The 17,047-nt window shown below is 36.7% G+C and overlaps 1 protein-coding gene across 5 annotated transcripts in view; it reads right to left on the reverse strand.

Moving 5' to 3' along the window:
• The window catches only part of TBCK (TBC1 domain containing kinase), a 184,007-nt gene that overhangs the window by 153,909 nt on the left and 13,051 nt on the right, over positions 1-17,047 (reverse strand). For all 5 annotated transcript variants that reach the window (XR_007356190.2, XM_048846664.2, XM_048846656.2 and 2 more), the window contains 2 exons: positions 15,007-15,235; positions 12,711-12,783 (listed from right to left, as the gene is read on the reverse strand). Coding sequence is in view for 4 of the 5 variants with exons in the window: in XM_048846664.2 (XP_048702621.1) it covers positions 12,711-12,783; positions 15,007-15,199 (266 nt within the window). In the remaining variant the exon portion in view is untranslated. The remainder of the gene's footprint in view (positions 1-12,710; positions 12,784-15,006; positions 15,236-17,047) is intronic.

Raw genomic sequence — 17,047 nt, forward strand, 5'->3', positions numbered from 1 at the left:
AAAAATAGCCTTTGAACAGCTCCTTTCATGAAAAAGTTGAGAATGGCTGGCACTAACGGTAATTGTTTAGCATCTTTTGACCAAGTTAAAAAGGTAGATGCAGGGGAGAGGCTTTTGGGGAATTAGTACATATAGGTTAGAATATGAGACCATGATAGAGCTGTCTCCTCATGGATTTGAGGGAAATTTTCCATATAAAGGCATCAAATACCCATCCCCGATATAAAAAAAGAGCACGTCTACAGCACTCATTTAAAAGCTTGCTGAATTAAAAGTTAATTCTGTAGATCTCCAGAGATCACAGATCAAAGCATATCATTTGCAATTGTATCACAAGCTTATGCAAGCAGCTATAGGATGTAGATTTTTTTACTTTCTTTTTTTTTTTTTTAAAGCAAGAATAATTTCTTTTGGAAACTACTAAAATTACCACTAGCAGACAGTCACTATATAGGATTTCAGTCATCTAGAAAAGAAGATTGACATGCATGCCCTTCATATTTTCATCATAATCTACATTCATGAAGTTAAATCATACCTGGAAGCCAAATTACTCACAGACTAAGTAAGCCTGACACTACCCAATACATCCCCTCATCTTTCAAGCTCTCCCAACAGCAAAATATATGCCACCCTTTACTATGTTGAAGGAAAAATGTATTTAACTCATTCCTCAATATGTAAATATTGAGTTCCTCATTCAGGCACATAAAATTAGGGTTACTAGCTCAGCACTCAAGCACTTAACTGAATTTCAAGATCACTAAAATTGTTTTGGCCACTCTCAAACATTCTATATTGGGGAACAGGGAAAGGGAAAAATTACTTATCTGTAATTCTGCTTCTTTGAAGTTCCCACAGGATTTTCTTAATACTTTCAGCATAAATCTAGAGATTTTGTTTTGTTTTTCTTAAAAGAAGATAATGTTCCTCCCCAATTCAATAAATGGTGAAAGAGAATAAGCCCAAATGAAGAAAAACAAAACTATCAAAACTTGACCAAGAGACATCTTCCCCCCTCCCACCTCCAAGAAAGGAGCAAAGCGCTAAGAAGCTTCCTTAACTTTGAACCACGTTGTTTTGCACTGAGAAACAAAACTGACTCCTTGCTCCAGAATCAAACACATGCTAGCCATGTCATCGTAGAAGTGAGAAATAAGATCAGACAACCACAGAGACACAGTTCTTATTATGACAGCAATAGATAACGAACCAATGCCAAAGGAAACAAGAAAAATTACAAGTGCCTTGGATGGTCCAAAACACAACAAATAAACATACAAAAGAAAATCAACAAAATGCAAGACAAACTTGGAAGCTCCCAAAGCTTTCACTCTAAGTGGCACAACAAGACTAAAGCATGAGAAAATTGTGCCAACAGTATCTTTAAAGAATGGAGAATACATAGAGGTATGGAAACAAAATTATTCTAAAAGCACAGACTAATGGGGCTGTCACACAAGGAAAATGCTTATTTTCGCCCCTCCTGGAATAAATTATGTAAGAACTAATTTATTTGACCAGTTTTCAGTATTTACTTTACTATTATTCAAAGTATTTTGTAGTGAAGTCCCTGGAGAATTATGACATATTATGGAATACCAGCAAACATAATTAGAAAAATCAAGGATCTACATGATAATGCCAAATGTGCATTTGTAGACAGCAACACTTGAGTCAATGGTCTGAAATGACAGCTGTAGTAAGGCCAGGTAGGTCTCTACTCTTGTCTGAATTGGTCATTGACCACGTTATGAAGAAAGTAACTACAGAAGGCAACAGAGGAATTTTATGGACAAATAATAAAACACAATTGGATGACCTCATTGTCCTGCTTAGTTCAATACATCACTTAAAGGAAGAAAAGAAACAGCAAAACAAGTTGGTTTGTTCATCAACAAGGCAAAAACAAAATATATGGCTATCACTGTCCCAAAAGTAACCATTAGAATAAACGAAGAAAAAGTCCTTTTGCCTATCTATGGAGTGAAATGTGCAATGATGGGGACCCCATGCTACATGTCAAGCAACAAATAGCAAAAGCAGCAAACAACTTGCATAAACTTGAAAAGATTTAGAAAAATAAAGTGTCTGGCACTGACACAAAGAATTTTTAACACTGGCATAAAATCAGCCTCCCTTATGAAGCAGAGTAAGAAATCTACAACAGAGATTGATAAAAATCAACTCATAAGAACAGCCACACTATGTGAGACCAAAGATCCACCAGCCCAGTATCCTGCCTTCCGACAGCGGCCCATGCCAGGTTCCCCAGAGTGAATGAACAGAACAGGTAACCATCAAGTGATGCATACCCTATCACCCATTCCCAGCTTCTGGCAAACAGAGGCTAGGGACATCATCCCTGCCCATCTTGGCTAATGATGGACCTATCCTCCATGAACTTATCTAGTTCTTTTTTGAACCCTGTTATAGTCTTGGCCTTCACAATATCCTCTGACAAAGAGTGCCACTGGTTGAGTGCATTGTGTGAAGAAATACTTCCCTTTGTTTGTTTTAAACTTGCTGCCTATTAATTTCATTTGGTGACCCTCATTCCAAAGTAAATGCCTGCGGGAGATCTTCAGAGTCGATTGCAAAGAGTTTTTTGCAATGTCAGAATTTCTAAGAAGAGCAAATCGATCTAAAGTATCAAATATGGAAAGAGGATGGAGGTGATATTTAGGGCATGACTTAAGGATGCCACCAACATGGCTTCCACAGCAACTGATAATATGAACACAACCCAGAAAAAGAGGGTGACCTAAAGAAACATTACACAAAATAGAGAAAGAAGTCATATTCCTCAACGTGACACTCAGAAGCCTGAACAGATGAGCACAAGACTGAAATAAATAGCAGAAACTGGTGGACCCCTTGCACCAGAAGGCGTTGGAGGATAAAGAACAGAACAAAAAACTTTTTCCTTCACTGCTCAATTTCTTTTGTTCAATTCTGCAGTTAAATAATAATCCTGCATTTATTACTTTTTTATATTAATGACATTTAGGAACCTAATTTAGTATCATGTAATTGAAGAACCAAGTAGGAAGAGGAGAACAGAGAGAAGTGAGTTACCCTTGCTTAAAATAAAAGTCTTTTTGATAGATAATGAGCAAAGATGGCAAAGGAAATTATGAGTGACATATGAAAGGAGCTTGGTTTAACTCTAATCATGTTGAAAACTTCCCGCATCTAATTTTGGTACAGGAACCACCCACCCGCCCACACTTTATTTCCACTTTTTGTCCCTAAGCAGTCAGCAGAGTCCCACTAAAAATCTCACTAATGAAAATGTTTCTTCAAAAAAAACGTCACCAATTTAAAAATAAATTACTGCAGTGTTTTTTGTGGGGTTAAACTGATAGTACTGAAAACAATATCTCCCATCAATCATATACTAAACAATACTGCATTAGCAGGGAGATGGTAAAATCAACTAGATCTCGTCTAGCTCTGGTTTCTGTGATTATGTGAAGCAGTGCCAGTTCATAAAGAACAGGCCCGGTGGACTCACTGTAGACCGAAAACATTCGAAGAGAATTATTATTATTATTTTTAATAAAGGCAGCTGAAACCAAATAAAATAAAAAAGACAAGTACAACCTTAAATAAAAAAGGTTAAATGCATAACCTTAGTTCTCTGTCATTTCCTAATTTTTGAGAACTTGACTTTGTAACCTTAGTGTTCTTTTAATGTCACTGACCACCCAATATTAAGATTAAAAGCTAAGCTCGGTGCACCTGGCAGGCTCAAAATTGAACCCATGTGAAATGGCATGCAGGCATAACAGATGCTACTCAGTAGTTTGAACTAGTGGAACAGAAAGTCACATGTGCTTTGGTTGAAGAACAGTCTGCAAGTGCAGGTGATCGAGTGGATGCATAATAACTTACCAACTGATTCAGATTTAAATTCTTAAAGAATTTAATAAGGTGTTTAACAGACGAAATGTGTTAAAGAATAAATCACACTGATATAGATCCCAATGTTTTGCCAAAAATACAAACAGATACACAGTGATTAAGGAGTTTGACTGCACCCAAGAAAAGGGGAGGCAAATGTACAAACAAAAAGATCACAAATCAAGAAACCCTTAGAGAGGCTCATGAGCATGCTAACATATCCAAATAAATTCATCCCTAATTTGTAAGTTCAGTGCTCCATTCAGAATACTATTTTAGGAACATATGTAAAGAACTGGACAGAATACCACAAGAAATACTTTTGGGAATTTTACAGAAGAACTGAGACAGACCTATTCTGAGATTCACAGAAGACTTAAGGTCTGAGCTGATGTAAACTCACTTGGGTTCAGGACTTCCCTATAAGCATTTACAATTAGAAGTCATTGATGGGTACAAATTCATTGACCAAAAAAAGTAATCTGGACTTAGAGGGAGAAGGCTAGATACGCATTAATTGAGAGGCTGTTCTCAATATGAGGGGCTACACTGCAGAAAGCACAAAGACAGACAAAGCAGAAGGTGACTGATATACTGCCACCTTTACTTAAAATCTCAAAACCCTGGGGCCAGGGAGGTGAACTAATGGAATGTGTGCGCACCTATTTACATTTAATTTTAAACAGCAAGACACAATAGCAAAAGCAGGTTCATGAGTCAAATAAGAGAGTGGTGGCAGAGTTAAATTTCAAGTTATCTGATGCACATTTTAAGTTGTGTATCCATTAAGTTAGTGAGTGATGCTAAATTTGATGGTGTTTCTGTGTGTAATGTTCTGTGATCTCACTTCTCAGGAGACACCGTAGCTTGCAAGTTAATACTAGTCACCAACTTGCCACTTGCTCAAGAAGACAGAAACAAAGGTAAAGCATACACCATGTGTTAAGTTTAATGGGTTGGTCAGTTCCTCATGCTAGATAACCTATATAGAAAAAAATAGGACAAGCATTGAAAACTAACCACTTCTTGGGATCTCAAGTTGAGATCTGAAGTTTATATTACCCATTGACTCAATGAATCAAGCTGAAAAACACTACCAGCTTTCTATGACACTGTAGCTTATGTAAACTAGTAAGATTTCAACATTCACAAATCTGATGTTCATTGGCACATTATTTGTCCAGTCTGGTGGTTTGCTAGGGATAACATGCGCACTTATACAAAACGGGATTCTACTTATACCCTTACAAAGTCTGTGGCAGAAACGTGTCAACAGGATCAAGATACCTCCCCTCAGGAGGATGGCGCTGCTCTGCTAGGATTTTTGGAGAGAGGATGGTTTAAAACTCTGTCCACTCAAAATTTCTGACAGGAGCATTAAGTATATTTTCCTTCCTCCACATTTGAATGAATGAAAAATTGTCCCACTGATCTTGACCAACTTTTCTTCCTCCAAAAATTGGGCACTGACAGTTTCAGCACAAAAGAAATTTGTTAGAATATTTGTATTAGTTCCTCTATCATCTGAGGAAAGAAAAACTATACCCTGAATACAGGTCTGTGAAGAGAAACCCTATAGTTCACACACAGGACATGTTTAGAATGAAAGAAAAGCGTAACTTACATGGCATATAGTAAATTGTATACACACACACACACACACTCTCTCTCTCTCTCCCCCCCCCCCCCCCCCATGGCTTACTACTGCACCCATTGTACAAAACGGTAAAACACCATTGACTTAAATGGAACAGAACTGGGCAAGTATTCAATACCTCACGTATGCAATACCTCATGTAAGCTACTTTTTGTTGTCGTTGTTTAACACCCTGAACATTCGTAATTACTCACATAAAAGACCAAATGCAAAATATATCTATTATATAGAAGGAATGCTACAGTTAATTATATTTTACAATATAGCTCCAACTCCAATTTCTTTGGTTACAAAAGTGTTTGATTTCTATATTAAGAAAATTAGCTTTAGATAATGAATAAACAAGCTTTGACTAATGTTATTCTTACATCGTGTTTTCACTAAAATACATTTTGTTTTGGAAATAAACCTCTGGTAGAGAATTAAAAGGAAAACTCGGAAGCTAGTAAATGCCCCAAAGTATACTATCTTATACATGGCAAGAGAGAAACTACTTTTTAAAAGGTTCTGTTTGTTAATGCTAGTGTGTTTTACTACTCCATCACCTACCCTTGTTCAGTATACCTTCATTATAGCACATGGGTTTCTCATGGAAAGTTTGAGCCCACTGTCTTGATTCAAAGCAGAGAACATGCATCCCTTGATGCCCTGGTCATGTGCAGCTTTTAAACTCAAACCATAGGAAAGACTTTAGAAGACCTGCACCCATCTGTAAGTCCAGGTTTTTTAAAAGCGATAGCTATATGGAAGTTATCTTTTTCTCTACAGTATCTTTCATACTGTAATTTCACCCCAAGAACTGCATTCTTTCCAGAACAGAATGAAGAAATCTAATCGAGTAGACAATAGTTCACAAGCGCAAATAAAAGTTACTCATCCAAGACAGTCAGATCATGTTTTCCACCAAGCAAATAAGCAGCTGCAGACATAGCCTGCTTCCTATCAAAGAGTCCATGTACAACATACTATACCTCTGTATCTCTGATGGTTCGCTGGTAGTTTTTTAAACATAACTTTCAAAATATATGAAAACTGTTTTGTATTAAAGAAAGAAATATGCATAGACTGTCCTAGTCACAAATTTAAGACCAATCCAGAAACACTACTGGAGGTGCCAGAAGTCTGCTAAATGTCTGAATGCTACATTTGTTGGCATTTTTATTATTAAGGATACAAGTGCAGATCAACTTCATCAAAGAATGAAAAAGAAAACCACTTCAAGTATGACATGCAAGGAAAAATACACATATTTCATATTATAACATCAATGAAGTGTTGTTTATAGCTTCTTTAATATTGTCTGGAAAAATGATCCCAAAGGAATAGTTCTAAAATAGCTTTAAAAAAAAGTTAATTTCCCATCTTTTAATATCTTAACTTGTCATCTGTTGGTATCAAAGTGGTGGTAAGCAGACATAACTTTACAAACCTAATAAAGCTTTAAACAATGGTGAGAACTGACCTTACTGAACTTGATGGACTTTGGAATTTTATTATTCCCCCTTCAGATTTTTCAGGTATTTTGTTTAGCTCATTTTGAAGATGTTTGAGAAGCATATTCACAAGAACCCTTACATACACAGGCATTGCTACAGGCAATTCACTAGATGCTTAGGGCCAAGTTTTTGGGGCCTAATCTCTGCACATACAAATCAGGAGTGCAACTATTGTGTATACAAATGCCAGGCCCTTTAAAAAAAACTGGTAGTAAGATGTCTCCAGAAGATACTTCTCAAAACTGATTTTGTGTTAGCAATTGTTAAGAAAATTAAAGCTACAGTGAGGAAAACTACACTGCAAGTTACTATGATTAGGTGAAAAAGAAACTATTATCTAGATCATGCCTTCCCATACTGAGAAGCCCATAAACACTACCTCTAGAAACTGAATGGGTTACGTAGAATAATCTACTTGTACATGTTCTCTCAAGAGGACAAAATTGGTGGACAGGTGTGGCATAAAAAGAGGACATGGCTGCCCAAATGCTCCAGGATAAGAAAGTCACCAGAGACTCCCACATCAATGCCTATCACTAGACCATTGCTATTGCTTACCTTCCTGATGGCACTACAGTTTCAAATGGAGCTGTGCTGCTGCTACCAGAATCCCATGTGATGTCATCACAGCAGCCAGGAAGAGAACTCACAGGAATTAATGCTGCTTCAAACAGTACTAATTCCAGGTGAACTATCCATATGAATATTTCCATGGTAAACAAGGGAGAATACTGAAGAGAGTAGATGGTCTAACTCCAAACCTTCCTGCACCTGGCTCCACCCCAAAAATTCTACAAAGCCTGGCCACGCCAAAGCAGTGGCAGGGGAATTCTAAGAGTTTCCAAACGTGTGAAGGTGGCACTCTCTCCCTTCTCTACTCCCACCATGCAGCATGATCTTTCAGTTTTTCACCTCCTCTCCTCAGAGTGGAGGGATCCGAACTATTACCACACAAATAAGAGTTATTTTAATTAGATTTTGAGAGAGCAGATGAGTTGGAGTAACAACCCATTTTACAGATGCTTAGAAGAGAGGCAAGATGGGTGAGGTAATACATTTTATTGGACCAAATACTGTTGGTGGAAGGGACAAGCTTGAGCTTCACAAAGCTCTTCTTCAGGTCTAGAAAAGGTAATCTGAGTGTCTGAGCTAAACAGAAGTTAGGACACTCATACTAGTTAGGATACTCATTTGCAGCTCCAACCATAAAAGAAAGTTCTATCAAGCTTTCTGATTGTTATTTATGTTACAACAATCCCTGGAAGACCCATCGCATAGCCACATAGCGAAAGACAACCCATGCTGCAGAACATACTCAAACAGAAAAGACAAAGGATGGAAAAAAAGATTATCATCCCCATTTTACAGATGGGTAACTGAGGCCAGAAAGAGAAAGTGATTGATCTAAACACACACTGCGTCAGTGGCTGAGCCTGGAACTCAGCAATGACTAACTGAACTCCCGTCTCCTGAGTTCCAGTCATTGCTATGAAGGCCAACCCTCCCCAACACAAGTAAAGGCTAATCAACAGTCTGGAATAGGCTAGTTCATGATTCAGCAGTTAACAATACAGGGAACTAATATTGTTGTTTTCTAGAGATGAACAACTGCTTTGTTATTTAAAATACAGCAGGCTCCCGAGACATATGACAAACCAGAGAATATAGAAAAAAAGAGACAGGACGGAACAAAGCCAACCAGTGTTCTGGACCACACCTCTGCAGTGTTATAGAATAGTGCATGGAAGCCTAATATGCAATCCCAACTCAGTACTTCAAAAGGTGACAATATTGCCAAGTTCCTGCCAATGTGCCCCAGGGAAATTCTTTCCCATCCACAAATTTGGAGAACAGTTTATTCATAGATTCCAAGGCCAGAAGGGACCATTGTGATCACCCAGTCTGAGTTCTTGTATAACACAGGCCATACAACTTCCCCCAAATAATTCCTAGAGCATGTCTTTTAGACAAACATCCAATTTTGATTTAAAAATTGTCAGTGGTGGAGAATCCATCACTGGTTAGCCATAAGGACTCTTGACCATTTGCACAGGATTCTTCTCCTAACCCCACTCACACCTCGATCCACTGTTGGAAGTTGTTAATTTATTCTCCGCTAAGGGGATTCTGAAAGTCGCAGGATGTGAGGCATTTGCCCATATGTGATAGGAAGGAAGTTCTCAGAACTTTTGTTCTGTTTCATTGGGAGGTATCTGGAACCTAATGTGTGTGTGAGCATGCGTGTGCACACATTTGACTGGCTTTTTCTAGTGTCTCAAGGTCCTGTGTAGCCATGCTGCACATTCTATGGAAATGTTGTCATAAATGCAATGTAATGTTGATCTTCTCTGAATCTATCGACTCCTGGTACTGCCTGAACCGTACCCCATGACTAACATAACTGAGATATTTTTAATTTGTCTCCCAGGCTATAGTGAGCATGGAAGGGATAGTTTTGTCTCTGTCTCTTGACAGAGTCTGGCCTGAGCCATAGGACAGTGGTGGTAAGTATCGGCACTTTGCAGGCAGCCCTTCATCATTTAAACTCTCCTTTAAAATAAGAATTAAATTTCTAATCCTTCAGGTTCTGGAAATCTCCATTTCACACAGAAAAAATTAAGACTGTATGAGTCCAGCAGCGTGGTCAGCCCCAGGGCCAGCAGCAGCGGCTCCATACTCCCATTTCCCAGTACAAGTAGTTACCACACTGTGCTTATCCCACAACAGAGCAGAGCCCAGGAGTCCAAAAAACTTAATTCTGATGAACACCTCCCCCCCCGCCCACAGGGTATGAGGTCCTGGTCAAACTTTGAGGATAGTTAACCTTAAACATGAAGGATGCTCTTGTTCACTTTTTTAGAAAAAAATGTAAATCAGACTGTAAGTAATGTATGCCGTAAGTGATGCATGACTTTAGATGATTAACTGCAAATAACTACCAGACAGCTGGACAGCCTGTTGTTTTGCAATATGTATGGAAAGCTGGACAGTCCACAATGGTAGGTCTTGAATTTCAACACTAACCTAATAGAAGATTTCCTGCTGACTTTACATCAAAGTGTGGTACAGGTGCAAAGGACTTAGTTTCTGGCAAGTGTGGGAAAAACTAATCTAGAAACCATAAGAGCAGCTCCTCCATTCCATAAACAGTTTATGAAATTAATTACAATAGCATACTCATCAGCTCTGGGTATTAAATGTGCTCTGCTATCATAGACTAATGCAATCAGAATACGTGGAAAAAGCCAAACAGTTCTCTATAAAGCTAATAGACATAGACAGATCAAATAACTGGGAATTGCTCCTGTCCAAATTATTTCTGGCTATTGATGGGTCTCACAAAGGACAAGTAAAGGGAAAATATTTGTCTTAGTCTAACTGGAAACGTTGCTTGAAGAGAACTTATCTTTTAGCTTCTACTACATATGCTATCAACTGCAACGTTTGAAGCAGAAGCACCTACTATACTGAGGATATAGGAATTACTTTCCATTTCATAAGCTCGTTATTTCTTTAAAAATTCCTGTTTGGAAATAAATTTCAATACCTGAACTCAGATTTACTTTAACGTCTCAGTAGAAACTTTTCAGCATTTTTGTGTTAATGGAAAAAAATCCAAACCCCTACATCATATTTCCTCCCCACTCAAAAAAACCCACCCAAAAAACAAAAACAAAAAAACACCACACAAACTTCTCCCATTTTTGGGACAAGGCCACAGCAAAAATGGCTGAAATTCTGAATACTAATGCAGTTAGCCATTACTGAGGATGAACTTTGCCTGTTGTGAAGACAAACCATAACAACTGAACAAAGTTAGGGAATTTCAAAAATGAGGTACTAAGATACCTAGCAAATCTTCAAGTGCTGTAAAAATGAACAGTAGTCGAGGGGCTTGAGAAATGCATTGCACAAGCAAATGAGCCAGGAGCCACTGCTGCAAAAGCTATTACTTAATTGAGAAGATTTTTAGAGAAGACTGAGGCTATTTTTCTAAAAGGAGAGAAAACAGGATTTTGTTTTTGATTTTTTTTTGGAGGGCTGGGAGAGGGTTGTTTGAACAACTGTTTTATTGTTGCTGGGGTTATTGTAAAATTAACTGCCAAGGCACCTACGCCTTTGTACAGGCATCTTTTTATTATTTAATTCAAAACAAATAGCTATTTTGTTTTAAGTGGACTTTCAAAACTAGCTCACAGGCAGTAGTCAATCTGTGCTCCCTCGCATCCCAAACTAAAACATTCGTTTCTGGGAGGACCATGAGAGAGTGGTACAGTAGAGCAAGGTGGGGAGGGGGGAGGTTTTCCTCCTGCTTTAATTATTTCTAGAGCTTTGTAGGACTATGAAAGGGACTGATCCAAAACCCACCAAAGTTAATGGAAAGTTTCCCATCGAGTTTGATGGGCACTGGATCAGGCCCCATATGAATACACAGCATATATACAGGTATGAAAGCATTAAAGTTAAGGTTCTGCATTCAACCTTTAACTTTGCTCCTTAAAAAGATATGGTGTTTAATTACCTTACAGAGTACCAAAAACTTTATAATATTTGAGAATTAGTATTTAATTATGTAAATACTGTATTGTAATACTTATGGATATGCACAAAGGGAAAATGGCATGTTCATTCTTTACCGTCACAGATACAGACCAGCATGGTTAACTGTGCAACCTTAGAGTTAACAATGAATTATTATGGAAATATAATATGGACACATAGTGCCCACAGAAACTACTTAACTCACATAATAAATAGATTTCAGAGTAGCAGCGAGGATGGTTCATGTTGTATATAAACCTTCTACATATACAGATAAAGTCAGATTTATGTGCTAAGTCATAGGAACATATCTGGATAGTACCTTACCTGAAATATGCCCTTCTGAAACTACTAACGATAATATTTATTTCCTTACAGTAATTACTTTAAAGTTGCAATAAAAGTCACAGTAGTGACCATGGAATGCATTACTGTAGTATCTTCAATGACCAAACTTGATGGAGATCTTCACATTGGAACTGTGGTGTGTGAGTTTTTGCACACAGCTACATTTATATTACTTGTGTAGAAATGTATTGTGAACTTTTTTGTATTTGTATCAGAACTGCATTTTGCAAATGTGATATACCTGGCATAAAAATGAGCAGAGAAGCAATTAATATTTTTAATGCACAGAAATGCAAACGAAAGATATCAGAATAAACTGTTTATAATTACTTTTCCTTGAAAGTGGTATTTTCATCAAGAAGATTAAACCTCAACTGCCAAATCTTTGTAAACACTGTTTTTACATTTTAATTTATGTAAATTCTAACCCCTTAACTTTCACTCTATTCCAAACAGCATTTATTAAAATAAAAACAAGGTTTAGTGTGCAGAAAAGTATTTCTTAATTTTAAACATTTCTCTTTAAAATTCTTCACCTTTTAGACTCTGAAGAAATATACACAAACCCTCCTAAGCAAGTGTTAAGTCTGGTAGACAGTGCTTTAAGGGTTAAACATTAGCCAATATAAGTATTAAATTCATATGGACCTATAAAAGTAGTTTGTTTTGTTAAAGAAAATTTGTGTCTGGACTTTAAATGATAAGGTATCTGAAGCTTTTAATTAGTGTGTTCTCTTCCTGTGTTTTCCCTGATACTGTACCTCACAGGTTTCCTGTCTCGCAGCAAATCTTCCAGACTCTTTTCACAGTGTTCAGCAGTCACCACCAGCCTCTCTAATTAAAAGAATATACCAACAGCAATTTTAGAATCCGGACACACAGCATTATCTCAACATTTCATAAGCTAGTGACTAAGAGAATGCCTTATTTTAAAGAACTGTAAATATCTTGGCATACACTGAATATAGCCACATTATACATCCTTCAAAATGCTTACAACTCAGATTGCACAGAAACAAAATTGCTTTATTTTTATATATAAAATACAGCAGATTTTTTTAAATGCTCACAGATAAATTTAAAACACCAAGACCTGTCACCTTTTCAATTGTTACTAAAGAAACATTTTTGTGAATAGTGAAGACTACCTATATTAGAGATGCCTCCATGTTTAATTTTCACTACAACATACCTTTCTGACAGCTTTCTGTAATATGAAACACACTTGCAAAAACAAAAATACTTTCCAAGAACATATCAAAATTCACCAAACATTGACCTTGCTATTTTTAATGAGGAATGCTCTGCACCTGCCAGGCATATTAGTGTCAGCCTAGTCACCATACTATTTTAGTAGGAAAGTGTTAGTTTATTTGGAAGTATAACCTTAAATAGTTATAACAGAGTTATCACAGAGTACAAGCACAATACATCCATTGTTTCTGCCTTGATAGTTAATAGTTTTAAAAAGGGCTGTGAAACAATTAAAAAAAATAATCGTGCAGTTAATCACACTGCTAAACAATAATAGAATACCATTTATTTAAATAGTTTTGGATGTTTTTCTACATTTTCAAATATATTGATTTCAATTACAACACAGTATACAAAGTAGACATTGCTCTCTTTATACTGTTATTTTTTATTACAAATATTGGCACTGTAAAAATGATAAACAAAATAAATAGTATTTTTCAATACACCTCGTACAAATACTGTAGTACAATCTCTTTATGGTGAAAGTGCAACTTACAAATATAGGGGTTTTTTTGTTACATAACTGCACTCAACAACAAAACAATGTAAAACTTTAAAGCCTACAAGTCCACTCAGTCCAACTCCTTGTTCAGCCCATTACTAAGAGAAACAAGTTTGTTTACATTTACGTGAGATAAGGCTGCCTGCTTCTTATTTACAATGTCACCTAACAGTGAAAACAGGAGGTTGCATGGCAACTTCCATGAAAAAGAGATTGCACTACAGTACTTGTATTAGCCGAACTGAAAAATACTATTCTTTTTGTTTTTTACAGTGCAAATATTTTTAATCATAAATAAATATAAAGTGAGCACTGCACACTTTGTGTTCTGTGTTGTAATTGAAACCAATATATTTGAAAATGCAGAAATCATCCAAAATATTTTAATGATATTCTATTATTGTTTAACAGCGCGATTAATAACGATTAATTTTTTAATCGATTGACAGCCCTAGTTTCTACTTTAAAGTCAATTTGCCTTACAAAATTCACACTCCTTTTTAAGATTCAAGACATAATAGAAGATTGGGAGGGAATTGCTGGGCTCTCCTTCTGTAGAACATATTTCTTTTAAAGGTTAAAGATTAAAAGAAAGGCTAAAGAAATTAAAATATGTAAAAAAATTGAGACAAATTGATGAATTCCAGAAACCCACAAGGCAAGTGAATGAAGAAATCTGCAGATTTCAATGAAAAAAAAAAATTGGACGGGCAGGGAGGGGCAGTGAAAGAAAAGAGAGCGATGAGAACTTTGTGAAAAAGAAAAGGAAATACCTAAAAGTTATCACTCCTTGTTATGCGGATAACCAGATTACAGAGACCTTCAGCCAAACCACCTACATCTGCTTTTATGGAGCGTTAAGGTAGCCATGTCAGACTCAGAATATTAAAGAGACAGGGTGAGTGAGATAATATCTTTTTACTGGACCAACATCTGTTGGCGAAAGAGACAAGCTTTCGAGTTACACAGAGGTCTTCTTCAGGTATGGGAAAGTTACTAAGAGTGACACTTGTCTCTTTCATCAACAGACGGTCCAATAAAAGATATCACCTCACCCACCTTGTCTCTCTTACATGTGCTTTTGTTATGTGTAATGACAGAGCAATAAGACTGCTACAGAGTCAGTCCAGATAGAGCCACACTGCTGTCCTGAAAACAAAATGTGCACGCTTTCTCCAATGTAAGCCACAAAGGAAAAATTTTTACTGGGGCAGTTAACTTCAAACATCAACAAAATCATTACTGTAAAATATCTTCTTGCATAAAAATGCAATTTCCCTAGGAAAGAAAACACTCACCATGCTTTCCTCTAGAAATGTCCACATACTGACAAAGTCTGGGATGAGTGATTGTCTTAAGGATTTGAAAACGGCCCAAAATTTTGATGGAGTTTGGTGTCAGAGGAAGACCATTGCTTCCACAAACATCGTGTGGCAGAGCTGAAGCAAAGAAAGTGGAGGCACCCATCACAGCATCCTTCAAGGGAAACATTTTTTCCCCTTAAATTCTTCCAAGCAGTGCACACACCTGAAAAGAAAATGAAGAATTTCACCTAAAATCTGAAGTATGGCAAAAAGGGTTTTGTGATTAACAAATTATTAATACTGCCAAAATATTAGATAGAATAGATTTAAAGTAATAAAGCCACTAAAGCATAATTCTTAGTAAAACAAAAAAAAATACACTTGTGCATCAGTATCACAATTATGCAGCCCTGTTGCATTACAAAAGTAATAGGGAAGCTAGACAGTGTTAAACAATGTTCAGGGATTAAAATAAACTTTAGATTTATAGTGAAGACTGTGTTAATATCAAGTTAAATAAAGCAACCAACAAAAGAAGCTAAGCAGTCTTAAAATAAAACAGAGTCTGCATTATCTTGATGGTTAAGGATGGATTTTAAATGGAATGAAAGAAAAATATATTCTTAAAACCACATCACATACTAGCAGACCACAAGTTACGTTTCTCAAAATTCAACACCGTTTGTTGAGGTGTCCTTAGTACCTCAAATAACCCTTCATCACTGGAGTATATTAACATCTCATAAGTATCCAAAAATAGAAAATAAGAGTTTCTCTTCCCCCTCCCCACTTCTTTCCCAGCCAAGTATGAGAAACAGCTTGATTAGGTGGTAGGTTTGGTTTGCTTCTTTATGTTCATGTGTAAGAGTGGCAGTGAAGTGTCCGTATGTGAAAAAGTTATTGGAAACACCGATTCAAAGAAATGCGTTTTGCTTTTAGTTCCAGAAGTGGTGAGTTCCATCATCATTCTTATCTCTTGGGGAAGCAAGTTTCCTAGTCTGGGCCAAGCATTACATGGCATTTCAATTAATTTACAGTTAAAATTTCACTCACGCTTTTTTGGAAAAATATGTCACCGCTGTGCAATACAAGAATAAAACAAAAACAAAAAACAACATGTCCCCCGCCCTCCCCCCCCGCCAATAAATACATGTTTGACAGGTTAAGTCACAAATTCTCCCTCTTCAGCTGGCCTGCTAACATCTTGACATGAAGGACCAAGTATCAGAATCTAATGCAGCTGAGGGTATGACTTTGCTTAACCCATTTCCCCAATCAGTTTTGGGCTGTGAAGCCTGGCAGCATAGGCCATCGTTAGACATGACTGTCCCTGTTGCCAGCATGTGTGAAAGAGACAGCATGTGCATGTGTGTGCACATGGCATGTGAGAAACAGATTACAGAAGTGAGTGGAAGGACAGAAAGGAAGATAGAGTAAGGAATAAAATAAGTAATACAGAATTTTAACTTGGCATTCAGGGTGGACGGATTTTAAATCAAGGCGATTTAAATCACCAAGTGGAATGTCTCAATTTAAATAAATGATTCTGATCAACATTTCAATTTGTACTTCAGTTATTTTCGAAAGAAAAAGGTACATTTTTTTCTACTTAGGAGGCGACTCTATAAATATATAGATCTATTTAAACAACTCTATACCTTAATATTTCAGATGCTTATTAATTGTACATTTTAGTATTTAAATACGTAATAATTCATTCATGATTTTCTATTACATAAACTTTTTGCTCATGATTTGTGTCAAGCCGCATTAGGAATTTAATTAAACACACAAGACCGCATATAATATTTATATTTATTAAACAAAACCACCTGAAATGCTTTGAATACATAAACTTCTCTTATCAAAACATGTTTCCTATTTACAACTAAAATGATTTATTAAAGAAACAGAAGGATTAACTGCAGTCAGTGAACCAAACTGATCATTTCAGGTCAGCCTGGGAAAACTTTTAAATATGCCTAAGTAAAAGTGACTAGAGTTCCTACTTGCCAAAGGCCTGGTCTATAGTACA

The sequence above is a fragment of the Caretta caretta genome, chromosome 4, assembly GCF_965140235.1.
Source record: "Caretta caretta isolate rCarCar2 chromosome 4, rCarCar1.hap1, whole genome shotgun sequence".
NCBI classification, from domain to species: domain Eukaryota; kingdom Metazoa; phylum Chordata; order Testudines; family Cheloniidae; genus Caretta; species Caretta caretta.